The sequence below is a fragment of the Cygnus atratus genome, chromosome 26, assembly GCF_013377495.2.
Source record: "Cygnus atratus isolate AKBS03 ecotype Queensland, Australia chromosome 26, CAtr_DNAZoo_HiC_assembly, whole genome shotgun sequence".
Taxonomy (NCBI): Eukaryota; Metazoa; Chordata; class Aves; order Anseriformes; family Anatidae; genus Cygnus; species Cygnus atratus.
The window spans coordinates 213,804-226,603 of record NC_066387.1 but is presented as its reverse complement, the minus strand read 5'-3'; the positions used below and the strand labels follow the sequence as shown (position 1 = coordinate 226,603).

At 68.5% G+C, this 12,800-nt stretch overlaps 1 protein-coding gene across 1 annotated transcript; it reads left to right on the top strand.

The window, feature by feature from the left end:
• Positions 1-1,722: 1,722 nt before the first annotated feature.
• PLPP2 (phospholipid phosphatase 2) lies at positions 1,723-6,280 on the top strand. Its single transcript, XM_035569937.1, has 6 exons — positions 1,723-1,879; positions 4,006-4,157; positions 4,388-4,665; positions 4,782-4,839; positions 4,918-5,094; positions 5,274-6,280. The coding sequence occupies exons 1-6, from the start codon at positions 1,828-1,830 to the stop codon at positions 5,409-5,411; spliced, it is 855 nt and encodes a 284-aa protein (XP_035425830.1). The 5' UTR covers positions 1,723-1,827; the 3' UTR covers positions 5,412-6,280.
• Positions 6,281-12,800: the final 6,520 nt, after the last annotated feature.

Sequence of the window (12,800 nt, the reverse complement as noted above, 5' to 3'; positions counted from 1 at the left end):
CCCAGCACCCCGCTGCTCCCGGTGGGCGCAGCCACTTCACCGCCTGGACTTTGGATGCCACGTGTCGGCCGGGCATCGTCCACAGGTGGAGCGAGCAGCACGCTGCCGCCACACGCCCAGGCCAGGCCACCTTCCCTTTGCTCACCCCACGAATGCCCTGGGGAAGGCTGGGGGGGGGCAGCAGTGACCTTTCCGGGGGGTCAACTCAAGAAGGACCAAAACCACCCCAAAGGCTTCCACGGCACTGGGGCTTCCTCGCTGCAGGGGTGACGGGGGGTGGCAGCGGCATGGGGGGGCTGCGGGGGCTGTGGGCGGTCCCCGACCCCCGGGGCAGCAGCACCAGGCTGGTGCGGGGCTGCTGCAGCCGTGGCACTCAGGCAGCAGAGGAGCCGCAAGAAGCCAGACCCACGGGGCTGGGAGGTTCCCTGTGGCTGCCGCTGCCTGGCATCGTCCGCCAGCCGTGGCACCGTGCGGGGCAAAGTCCTGCTGCGGCGCACGCGCTGCGCACCCGGGAAGCGGCCGCTTATCAGGGCCCGGCTCTGCCCCGAGCCAGCGTGGAGCCACGGGCTGGCACCTCGGGTGTGCGGCCCCGCCAGGCCGTATCCTGCCTGCCCCAGCCCCACACAACCGCTTGGGTGCTCCCGCGGTCAAACCTTGCCCGTGCATCCCCTCCTCTCCTGCCCTGGGGCTCTTAAACCCCACCCAGCATTTGGGGAGCGAATCCTGCCCGCCGGCCCCCGGGCACCCACAGCAGGAGGAGGCTGCACCGGGGCAGACCAGGGCGGCCCAGAGGGTCGGACCGGGCCGGGCTGGGGCAGCCAGGAGCGGAGGAGGCCGCTGAGGGGCTCTGCTCCTCTCCTGAGCTCCCGGGGCAGCCCAAGAGGGTTTCCAGCTCTGCTGGCTTCCGACCACAGCCTCGAGATTCTCCACAGGCCGCTCACGGCACACTTAAATAAAGCAGCCCAGCAGCTATCATTTGGGTGGTTTCTGTATTATTTATGTTTCCTTCCGCTCCTAACCAAGAGCCAGGCCAGGAGCAGCCAGGCGGGCTGTGGCTGTCCCCGCTCCCGCAGGGCCTCACCGCAGGGACCAGTGCTCGAGCCTCTGCTCCCGTCCCTGCTCCGGGCACATCCCAGGCAGCGCTGGGAGCCCGTCCTGCCCCGGCACCGTCTGAGGCACGGGAAAACCCCACCGCGCGTTTCAGCGGTTAAATCACGGCTCCAAACGATCTCGTGCCGTGCCCTGCGTTTGGAGCCGGCTGCTCGGCTTCCCACCGCCCCTCGCCGCCGTCCCGGGGCCTCATCCTGCCTGCAGCAGGCACCGCGTCTGCGTCAGCTCCTTATCGGCCTCGCCATAGCCAGGCGGCTGCAGCACCGTAGCAGCCAGCACATTGCTGCGGCTGCATTCTTCCAGTCCCTGAGTTTTATTTTTTTCTTTTTTTCCACTTCTTACTTCTCAGAAGAGGAGCCCGGGGCTGGCGGGACACGCGCTGCTCCCGCGTGAGGCCTCGCTCCTTCCCTTCTCCCTCTACCCTCTGAAGGGGCCGGGGGGCGGCGGGGCCGGGGGGCGACCCCCGCCCGGGGGCCCGGAGGCAGACGCGGGGACCCCCCCGCGCCCCGTACCTGCGCCCGGCCCCGCTCCCCGCCCCCCGCCCCGCGCCCCCGGCCCCGCCGTCCCGCCCCCAGCCCGCGGGCGGGGGCCGCCCGGTCCCGCCCCGGAGCCGCCCCGGAGCCGCCCCGTCCCGGCCGCCCGGACTTTACCTCCCGGCCGGGCCCGCGCCGTTCCGGGCCATGTGAGCCGCGGGGCCGCCACCGACCGGGCACCGGCATGGAGCGCAGGAAGGTCTTCGTGGCGCTCGACGTGCTCTGCGTGGTGGTCGGTAAGGGCCCCGCGGCGCGGCCCGGGGCTGGACTCGGTACCGGGCTCGGTACCGGCGCGGCCGCGTCCTCCCCTCCCCTCCCGTCCCGTCCCCTCCCCGCCCGTCGGGGCTGCGCCAGGGGCGAGGGGTGGGCGGGGGGGCCCGGGCCCTCTCGGCGCCCACCCGCGGCGCTGCGGCGGCCCCGGGTGCCGGGCTCCGGGGCAGCCCGGGGAGCACCTGCCCGGCCCCGGCGGCCTTTGGCCCCGCGCTGCGGGCACGGCGGCCGGGGCTCGCTGCCCCGACGAGGAAGCGGTCGGCCTCGCCCGCGCCGCTTCGCCTCCCGGGACGGCCCGAGAAGATCCCGGGACGGCCCCGAGAAGTTCCGGCGGGGCCGACCTGGGGCCGCGACGGCCGCCCGCCCCCTCGGCGCCCGGTCCCTGCCCCGCGGAGCCCACGAGCTGCGCCCGCCGCCGGGGGCTGCCAGACCCCGAGCGCCGTCCGACGGCGGCCGCGGGGCAGCTGGAGCCGGTGCGGGGCCGCGGGGGGGGCCGTGCCCGGTGCCGGCCCCCGGGGGGGGCCGGGGGAGCCCCCGCCGCGCTGCCCCGTCCCGCCGAGAGCTGCCGGTGCCTCCTCCCGAGCAGCCTCCACCCGTTTCTAAAACCGACGGTCGCAAGCGCCTAATTAAGACGGATGGGCTAAAAATAAAGGCCCAGGTCGTAATTTCGGCCTCCTGCGCCGGGGAATTGCATTCTTGGGCTCTCTAAGCACCGGTGGAGAGGGGCAGGTTCTTGTTGTTGTTTGAGTCTCTTTTCTCTCGTGTGCGGGTGCCTTTTATTTTTAGGGGAGCTTTTTTGGGGGTTGAAATTACCCAGAAAGAGAAGCAGCATCTAATTTGAGCAGCAAATGAACGTTTGAAGTGCACCCAGAGGCGTCTGAAAGCACCCCCTGCACGCAGGGCACCTGGCTCCTCCGCCAGCCGCCCGAGCGGCAGTGGTTAAGGCTTGTCCTGGCTTTCTCACAGCTTTTTTTTGGCTGCTTTTGCTTCTGCCTGGGGAGAGCGTGGAGACAGTGGATTTGGAGGCCTGGAAGCAGCAGGGGGATTCTCTACCGTGACTTTGCACTCGGATGAGCAGGAGGTGGCGGGCCCAGGGGCGCACGGGACCCCCATCGCGCACCCTGGGGAAGGGGCGCTGCGGGGAAGGTGTCCGCTGGGGACAAAGGTGGGGGTTTTTCCCTGGAGACAGTTAAACAATGGGCAGGCGGAAATCGCTTTATGAAGGCGGAACCGGGAAAGGAGCCCGGGCTTAAGGTGGACCGCAGGGCCAGGGAGGAAGGTGCTTTCTGCACCCGGTCCCCGCAGGGAGAGCATCACACCCGGCCGAGCGCTGCCAAAGCGAGCGACCCCGGGGGCTGGAGCAGCCGCGGGCAGGAGGTCGCCTGCCGGTAAGGGCTATGGCAGGGGGCTGAGACCGCCCCTGAATCCCCTCTTGGTTGCTGGGATGTGCAAGGGAAGAGCTTGAAGATGCCCATGGCTGGCATGCACAGGGTGGAAAAGCCTCCTCAGCTGGACTGATCCAGTCAGTGTCAGCACCGGTGCAGAGCCATGCCCGGAGGCAGGGAGAGGCCGGCCAGGAGCAGGGCTGCGGGAAGGGAGAGCGTGGGCAGGGGCTGGATCCCCCACCAGCTGGGCTGCACCTTCCAGGCTCTGGCTCTGCCCACGCCTGCAGGAGGGTTCTGCCTGGACCATCGAGGACCTGAAGGTACTTCCCTAGTGGAAAACGGGTTTGCAAGACACCTGTGCTCGTTAGCCCTAAGAAGCTCTGACCTCCTTGGCTGGAACATCCTGGGGAGCGTGAGGAGCGGGTGCATCATCAGCCCTGGGTCTGCAGCCCAGGGAGGAGCAGGAGCTCTGGGGGTGCCTGAGAGCGGCCATCGGCTGCGATATCTGGGTGCTGCAGGCAGCTGCGAGCTCCGATAGCACCCTATCAGCAGCGGGGCAGGCGTGCTGCCCTAGGCGCAGGATCCTTCCCCAGCAGTGGGGAGCAGGAACTGGGGGGATGTGGGATGGGGAGACCATACATGCTGGGTGCCTGCGTGGAGCCTTCAGGCCCGGATACCCCAGGCTTCTCCCTCTCTCTGCCTTGCAGCATCTCTGCCCTTCGTCATCCTGACGCTGGTGAACTCCCCGTACAAAAGGGGCTTCTACTGCAATGACGACTCCATCCGCTACCCCTACAAGGCGGACACCATCACCCATGGCCTCATGGCTGGGGTCACCATCACCTGCACCGTCCTCATTGTAAGGAAGCACTGTGCCCCCCTCCAGGCCCCCGGCAGGGCTGCAGGACCCTCTGGCCAAAGGGCTGGGTGTTCCCCTGAGGGGATGAGCCCCCTGGCTCGTGGGGCTGGGATCCTGAGGGGTGAGGACAGGCCCTGGGAGAGTGCTGGGGGCTCCTCTGCTGCAGCCCGCCACAGCATCCCATGGCCCTGGAGCCAGGGCCCTCACCCTTCGGCCCTTGCTCTCTGCAGATCTCATCGGGGGAGGCGTACCTGGTCTACACGGAGCGCCTCTACTCCAAGTCGGAGTTCAACAACTACCTGGCTGCCCTCTACAAGGTGGTGGGGACCTTCCTCTTCGGGGGGGCCATCAGCCAGTCCCTCACCGACCTGGCCAAGTACATGATCGGCCGCCTGCGGCCCAACTTCCTGGCTGTCTGCAATCCTGACTGGTCGAGGGTGAACTGCTCCACCTACGTGCAGCTGGAGAACATCTGCCTGGGGGAGGGCAGGAACGTCACAGAGTCCAGGTGAGCCGTGGGGCCACGCCGCTCGTCCCAGGCTTGCGGCTGCCCCAGAGGGGCAGGGGGCTGGCAGGGGGCTGGCGGCCCCCTTCTGTGGCCTGACCCCTCCCGTCGGCCCCCAGGCTGTCCTTCTATTCCGGGCACTCCTCCTTCGGGATGTACTGCATGATGTTCCTGGCGGTAAGTGCGGTGCTGCAGGGAGGGGGGGAGCCCCGGGGCACTGCCCCCGCGCTGGGTGACAGCTCTGTGCCCCCCCAGCTCTACGTGCAGGCCCGGCTGGTGGGGAAGTGGGCCCGGCTGCTGCGCCCCACCATCCAGTTCTTCCTCATCGCCTTCGCCATCTACGTGGGCTACACCAGGGTCTCTGACTACAAGCACCACTGGAGCGATGTGCTGGCAGGGTTGCTCCAGGGGGCTCTCATCGCCGTCCTCATCGTAAGAGTCCCCTTTCCCTCTGCCCAGGGAGACAGTGTCCCCGCCTTGGGGTACACAGCCCCGGCGGGACCCCACGAGGCTGGTGCCAGGGCCTGGGGGGGTGGAGGGAGCTGGGTGGCTGCCACCCTGCAGAGGTGCGGGAGCAGACCCTGAGCCCCAGCCCCGTCTGGCTCTTCCAGGTCCGCTACGTCTCCGACTTCTTCAAGCACCGTCCGCCCCGGCAGTGCGACGAGCAGGACCCGGAGCGCAGGCCCAGCCTGCCGCTGACCAGGAGTGACTCGGAGCACAATCACTACAGCTACCGGGGCACCCCGTGAGCTGCGCGCGGGCCATGTGCCCCGGACTGCCGACGCTGCCCCGTGCCTCGCCCGGCGCAGGGGCAGGGGCCGTGCGCCTCGTGCTCACTGCGGGCTCCTCGCTGCCGCCGGCCGGCCCTGCCCGGCCCCGCTCCCGGCCGCGCCGCGGCTCCAGCACACGGCAAAGCTGGGGCTCTGCGGGGCATGGGAGCGCGGGGAGGGGGGGCCCTGGTCCCACCGGCCTGACTCACGCTCCGCAGCCGCTTTCCCAGCCCGCTGTGTGGCGGGGAGGGAGGGCGGCACGGGGGGTGGATTTGGGGCCAGCAAACAGCAGCGAGCGAACTCCTTGGGCCGTCTGAGGCTGCCTGGCGCTGCACGCGTGTTGTCCCTGTCAAATTACACCGCCTTATGAGCACAAATCCTCACGAGCACAAGGGGAGGAGGACAGCTGCTGGGCTTGCAATGCCTTTTTTGAAAGGATTGGAGCAAGCCAGAGCTCTTCTGTTCCTTGATTACCTTTAAAAGTGCTGCTGGCTGCCAGTGGCCGCGGGGCTGGGGTGCCCAGGCTGCTCCTTGCCCCCTCTGCTTGTGCCTGGCTCAGGGTGCAGGGCTGCTCCCGACCCTTCGTCTGCTGCAGCTTCAGCTGATCCTTTAGGGGGTAGGGGGAAGGGGAGAAATCTTCTGTGGTAAAGTGGGGGGAAAAAGGGGGACGTGGAGCTGGGCACAGGGCTCCTAACTCCCTGGGAAGGTGAGAAGGGGGCCACATCCCAGCCCCGTCTCTGATCTACAGCTGGCACTGGTGAGCTGTGGGCCTCTTGTTAAACTACATGCATTTTCATGATGATGTTTTTGTAAAAATGTGTTTTTTAAATTAGATCATCCTTAAAGAATGTCTGTCTTGGGCCTGTTCTCTTGCTCCATGGATGCTTCTGGCCTCGGAGTGGATGGGCTGAAGAGTGCAGGGCTTCCTTGTCAAAGGGCCCCTCGACAGGGGGTGTCTGCTGTGCCCTGGGGGGCTGAGGAGCCCCTGGGGGTTGTGCTGGGACACGGGGCTCAAGCGGGGACTGATGGGACAGCAGGGACCGACTGAAGCAGCTGTGTTCGGATTGGGCTGGAGGAATTGCTGGGGGACCTGCCAAGGTGTTGAAACCATTGCCTGCTGGGGGAATTGTTCTCCTGCCACCCCTCCCTCCAAGAGGCGGTGGAGCAGAGGAGCACCCTCAGGTGCTCCTCGGGAGGCAGAAGAGCCAGGGGCTGCAGCACGGGTCCGGTGTGGGGCCTGAGCTTTGTGCGAGGCCTGGCTGAGGCAAGGGGCAGCGTGCAGGGATGGGGGAAGCCCTGGGGATGGGGCCCAAGCTGCCTGCCTGTCCTGGGCTCGGGGGGGGCTGGGGCTGCTCTGTGTGGCTGTGTCGCTCCCAGCCCCGCGCTGCCCTGACCCTAGAGGAGCCTCCGTGCTTCCCAGTGCCGCGGCAGGGGGAAGGGAAGGTGGATGGAGCCTCTTGGAAAAAGTGACGTTGTGTGCCTGCAGCTCCCTTGGCTGCGGGTGCTGGAGCCAAGGGAGGCTCAGAGCTGCCTGCGTCCTGCTGCTGACAAAGGGGTGCGGCGGGGGAAGGCGGCAGCCCCAGCATGGGGGCTGCTCTGTCGGGGAAGCCGGGGTGCGCGCAGGACAGGGATGGGGCTCGTGCCTGGTGCGGGGCAAGGGGAGCTGTGGTTCTCATGGCACGGGGAAGCCCAGCGGCCCCTCTGTCTGGGCACATCTCAGGCTCTTTGCTGTACCCAGGAGTGGTGGTCAGGTCCCAGGAGGACCCAGGGGCCCCCCAAGACCACCAGCTCTGTCCCCGGTCAGCACAGCCAGGTCCCTCCTGGCTGGGCGCAGCGGGGGCCACGTGCGCCCTGGGCTTGCTGCGTGCTCTCGATGTGCTTATGCAGCAGTTTGCTCCAGTCTAGACAAGCCCTGACCAAAAAACACCTTCCCTGGGTGGGGGAAACTTCCTCGCTTCATGCTGCTCTTCCTTCCCTGGGAGAGCTGTCCTCCTGCCAGCCAGTCCCTGGTCCCCCCAGCAGCGTCCCTGTTCCTGTCCCGGCCCTCTGGGGCTGCTCCCTCCATATCTGATGGCACAAAACAATGCAGAGGAACTGCCAGGGCCTGAGGGCAGGGCATCTCTGCTGCAGTCTGCAAACAAAGGAGTGGGGGCAGCAAGGCACAGCCCAGGCTGTGGGGTCGTGGGATTGCTGCCGTGGGTGGGGGTTCCATGGGTGCTCTCAGGGCAGCAGCCGGGGCCGGGGCCGTGGTGCTCAGCAACTGCCTCAGCTCCTGGCGTTGCCTCGACAGCTCCTCTGCGCAGCCAGGAACGTGCCTGCTCCCTTCCCTTGAGATCTGATTTCACCCCTTGGATGCAGCTCTGGAAAAACCAGCTGGGCCACAACGCCACAGTGTACGGCGGGGCTGGGCTGGGGCACCCAGAGCTTGGCTGCTCTGTCCCTGTGGTGCCTGTCCCCGGGCCTGGCTCAGTGCGCCCTCAGCCTCTGGCAGCCTGAGGACAGAAGGAGCTCCCAAGCCATGTCTGGGCACAGCGAGGGGCCATAAGGCTGCAGCCAGCCCCTGACTGCCCCCCCCTTTCCCCCTGTCTCCGGAGGGAGCGGGGCTGCTCAGGGGCATCGTCCCTGCAGGGGCTCCTTGGACCTGGGGATGGAGCAGGTCCAGCTGCTGCTGCAAAACCTGTGTTGTGCTCGGAGCTGGGGAGGGGCAGAGTCTGATGGGTGGGGTGAAGGGCTCCCAGCAGCTTGCGTGCCTCAGTTTCCCTGCTCGATGCTTGGTGTCGTACCCAGCCCTGTGCTGGCGAGAGCTCTGGGCACCCTGCTTGGTACTGGCCCCTTTCACATTCAGGCTTTGGGAAGGGTGAGCTGCGGCCCTGGGCATCGTGCTGGCTCCCAGCTGGGGCATCCAAACCCCTCTGCAGCAGTGACTCAGGAGTTAGGGATCTGGTCCTGGTGGTGCTGGGTCAGGTTCAGCCCCAGGCTGAAGATGAACAGCATTGGTCTGCGAGCAGTGGCTGGGACCTGCTCCCCGAGAGCTGTCCTGTTCCCCAGCGTCAGCAGCTCCACGCACTGTACGCTCAGCCAAGACGCCTCCTTTCCAAAATAAGCCGTTTCTGGCAGCGCTGAGCCAGGCTCTGGCTTCCAGCCCTGCTATGGGGGGAGCCTGGGCTGCCTCCCCCAACCTGTGCCTCCTGCCTTGCCACGCTGCATCCTCTCTCCCCTCTCCCTGGCACCTGCGACTCCTCCACCCCTTCCATGGTGCAAATGGGCTCCATCTGGGTCCCTTTGCCCTGGCCCCAGCCCCAGGCTGCCTCCTGCTCTTGGCGTCTTTCCCTGGCTGACTGGGGTAAGGGGCAGGCGAAGGGGCTGAGCTTCCCGGTGCCCCCAGCACGCTTCCAGGAGCGGGCAGAAGCCTTGCCAGGAAGGATGTTACTCATCCCCTAAACATCCCCTTCCCTGGCCGGCAGCCACAAGGAGGAGGCTGCCAGCAGATGAGCCTGCGGCGTGTGTGTGCGGGGCGGGTACGAGGTGGTCCCTGCTCGGGGGGACACCGGGAGGTGACCGATACGCGAAGGTGCGGGGGCTGCCCCTTCGGGCACCGGCGGTGACAGCTCCCTGCCTGGGTGCAGCCGCGAGGGCAGAGCTGGGCAGAGCCCCCCCCGAGCTGCCCTGGGCGCCCCTGGGGGGCTGCGGGGGCCCGGCGGTGAGCGGCCGGTGCTTGGGCGAGGCCCCCGGAGCAGCCCCGAGCCCGGCAGCGGCCCCGGGGAGCGCCCTGCGGCTGGGGGCCGCCGCCATCGCCCCCCCGGCAAGTCCCGGCCCCGGCCGCGAGCGGCTGCGGGCGGCAGAGGGCAGCAAGAGCCCGGCGGAGCCGCGCCGGGGCCGCCCGGAGCCGCTGCCCCCCCAGCGCCCGGCCGGGGCCGTGCCGCGGATGCCGGGGGCCGGGGGCGGTGTCTGCCCCCCCCCGAGCTTCCCCCCCCTCCCGAGCCCCCCGCGCCCTGGAAACGCCGCCTGCGAGGAGAGGCGCCCGGTGCCACAAAGGCTGCTTGGATCCCGCTGCAAAAGGGGGGGGGGAACGGGAAGCAGCCGGGAGAGGAAGCGGGGGGGGGGGGCAGCTCCGCGGGGGGCTCCAGCCGTCGGCCCCGGCCCCGGCCGCTGTGGCGCGGGGGGGTCTGGCAGCGGAGCCCCGGGAGCAGCCGGGGGAGGCGAGCGGCGCTCGGGGGCCGCCACCTGCCGGGGCCGAGCCCGGCGGAAGCGCTCGGAGCCCCGCGAGGCCTCGGGGCCAGCCTCGGGGGCTGCCTGCCTCGTGCCCGGGGACGGCCTCGGCCGTGGCGCTCTCCCACTCGGCAGCGTTCCCGTCGGCTCTTCCCGGGGCCCTTCGCTAGCTTGCTCCGGGTGGTGACGCTCGCACCGACCCAAGGGTCGCTCTGGGAGGTCCCCGGGCTGCGGAGCCCGTTGGCGGGGCTCTCCCCATCTCCAGCACCTCTCTGCCCCTCAGCTTCTGCCCCGCAGCTGGCCGAGGCCGAGCAATGCCCAGCTCCAGAGCCTCAGATAAACGAGCAGCCCCTGCCTCGGCACCGCCTTACCCCATCGCCCCTCACATGCTCGCCTCTTGCCCCCTTTCCACCTCCCAGCACGGGTGGAAGGCAGCGAGGATGGCGCTGCCCAGCCTGGGTGCTCTGAAGGGCACCGGGGGGCTGCCAGTGCCCTCCCCCCCCCGCCTCCCTGCAATGCTGTGAACACACGGCTGCAGGACACGGCCGGGCCCATGGCACTTCCCTCCCGCTGCACTTCCCTCCCTCGTTGCCCTGCTCTGACTTCAGGCTCGGCTGAGGGCACAGGCACCAGGCTCCTGCCTGGGGCCGCTCTCTGGGGTCTACTCTCCCTGGCGCTCTCCCATGCAGCCCCCCCCATCCCAGCTCCCTCTGCTCTGGGGGTGCTGCTGGGAAGCGATGGGGCAGAGGGGACGGGGTTCCCAGACTGGGGAAGGGACTTGGGGGCAAAATGGCACAGCACTCCAAGCCCTCAGCTGCTTTTTTTTGTTGTTGTTATTTTAATATTTTTCCCTTTAACACTGATGCTGCCTTAACATGACCTTGGCCAAATTAGTTCCCCTCCCTTTGAGATTTATGGCCTTCTTCCAGAAATGATCTGTTCCATCTACGAAAATAGACATCGTGCTGTTATTACATTTTAAAATATAATAAGGGCTGGGAGACCGGTCTCATGCCACTCTCCAGCCCCAGCCAGCACCCTCGGCAGAGCACAGACCCCACAGGTCGCCTGCGCAGGGCCAAGACAGGGAGAGCGGGGGCAGCCCCAGCCCCTTCCAGCCCCGGTGGGGGACGTCTCCTTCCCCGCCTCACCCAGATGGAGCGGGGCACAGAGGTCCCCATGTGAGGGCATGGACGTGGGTAGCGGGAGGTGCCCGGCCCTGGCCCCGCAGCGCCAGCAGGATGGGCTCGTGGCTGCCGGTTCCCACTCGCTGCCGGAGGGGCTGGCGTGGCCATCGCTCCCAGGGCTCCCTGAGCCCCGCGGGCATGTGCAGGGTGGCCTCAGTGCGGTCGCTCATTTCAGTGGTTTTGCTGAGATCATTATTATTGCTGTGTTCCACCAGGGCCTGCCTGGGGCACGCTGCCGTCCCTGAGGATGGGCTCTCGTTCCCGTCTGCACTCCCTGCCACACGTGAACCAGTGCGGGCGGCTGTGCGTCAGGGTCTGGTGGTGACAGGGAGCCGAGGCAAAGGCAAAATCACACCAGCTCCCCCCCAGCGGGGTTCTCGGGGATCGTGGGGCTGGTCCAGAGGAGCAAAATGGCTGCAAGTAAACAGGGAAAGGAGAAAATCAGATCAAATGTTGACATTTCAGCTGTTGCTTTTCTTCTCCATCACCACATTTGTTTCCTGACTGGTGTGTGCCTGTCTGTGTGTGCAGAGGGGTGTCTGCACGGCCCCGTAGGGATGATTTGCTTTCTGTCAAGTGGCTTTCCCTCCTGTTGTAGGCGCAAAGCCTGCTGCTGGCCCCGCAGCAGGCAAGCTGCAGATACCATCGCTTGCACGTGGCCACCCCTGGGCACAGGACGGACGAGCTGCTGATGCCAGGGGTGCATTTAACAGCAAATTTTAACGTTGCAGGAGGGAGCTTTCCCTCTGGATGGCCAGAGCCTATGTCTCCCTGGACAAATGTCATCTGAGCAAAGGAAAAGGGGCTACGCAGCGGCTTGCTTTGCTTTGCTTCCTGCTCCGAAGAGTCGCTTTGATGGCCCAGGAAAACCCATGGCCTGCGAGGCCAGGGCTGTCCCCTGGCCGGTGGCAGTGGGACCGAGGGGACGGAGCTGCGGCGGGGGGGAGGCCGGGCCCGCTCTAGCCTCGAGGTTAAGCAGGAGCAGGGGCTGACCCCTCGCCGCTGCTCAGACGTTTGATTTCCTGCGCCGTAAGCCCGGATCGACTGCAGGCGGCAGAGAATGTCCGAGTGCCGCCGATCTCCCCGAAAGGAGAAAACCGCCGCAGAGACCCCGAAGGACAGCCGGGGCCTGCGGGGGGACTGGGGGGGGCCGAGGGGAGGCTCGGGGGGGCCCTGCCCAGGCCCGTGCCCGGTGCTGCAGGGGAGGATTTGGGGTTTTTCTGCTCGGGATCAAGAAAGGTGTCGGGGGCGCGGGGGGGCCGGCCGGGTTGGCTGAGCGCGTAGCAGAAGAAAGCCCCGAACGCCAGCCCGCTGCGTCGGGCAGGAACGGGCGGAGGCCGGGACAGAGCCTGCGGTGGAAGCCCGGGGAGCGCGGCCCGGCCCGGCCCGGCCCGGCTGTGGCGGCGGAACGCCGGGGCGGGTCCCCGGGCACCCCCTGCGGCCCGGCCCGGGGCCGTGCCCTCCGCGGGCCGGGGGGGTGTCCCACGGCCGGGCAGCCGGGCCAGGCCTGCGGGGAGCGGCCTGGGGGCTGCCACCACCCCCGGGCGCGGACGCCGGGGCCCCGGGCCCGCCCCGGTGCCCCCCGGTGCCCGCTCCCGCCGCCGCCCGCCCGGCAGCGCAGGGGTTAAGCGCCGCTCCCCCCCCGCCCCGTCTCTCCTCGCCTCCCGCAGATTGACACATTCTCCTGGCGGCCGGGCCTGGCCGCCCAATAGGAAGGCGGCTCGGCGGGCCCCACGTGGGGGCGGGCCGCTCCCGCGGCGCTCCCATTGGCCGGCCGCCTCGGCGAGCGCCCGCACGGGCTAGGCCCCACGTGGAGCTGGCGCCCGTTCATTGATCGCGCTCCGCAGAGCGGCTGCCGCGGCGGGCGGGGAGGGGGCCGGGGCCCGGCCCGGCCCGGTTCGGCTCAGCCCGGCCCGGTTCGGCTCGGCCCGGCCCGGCTCGGCTCGGTTCGGCCCGGCCCCGCCCCGCCGCA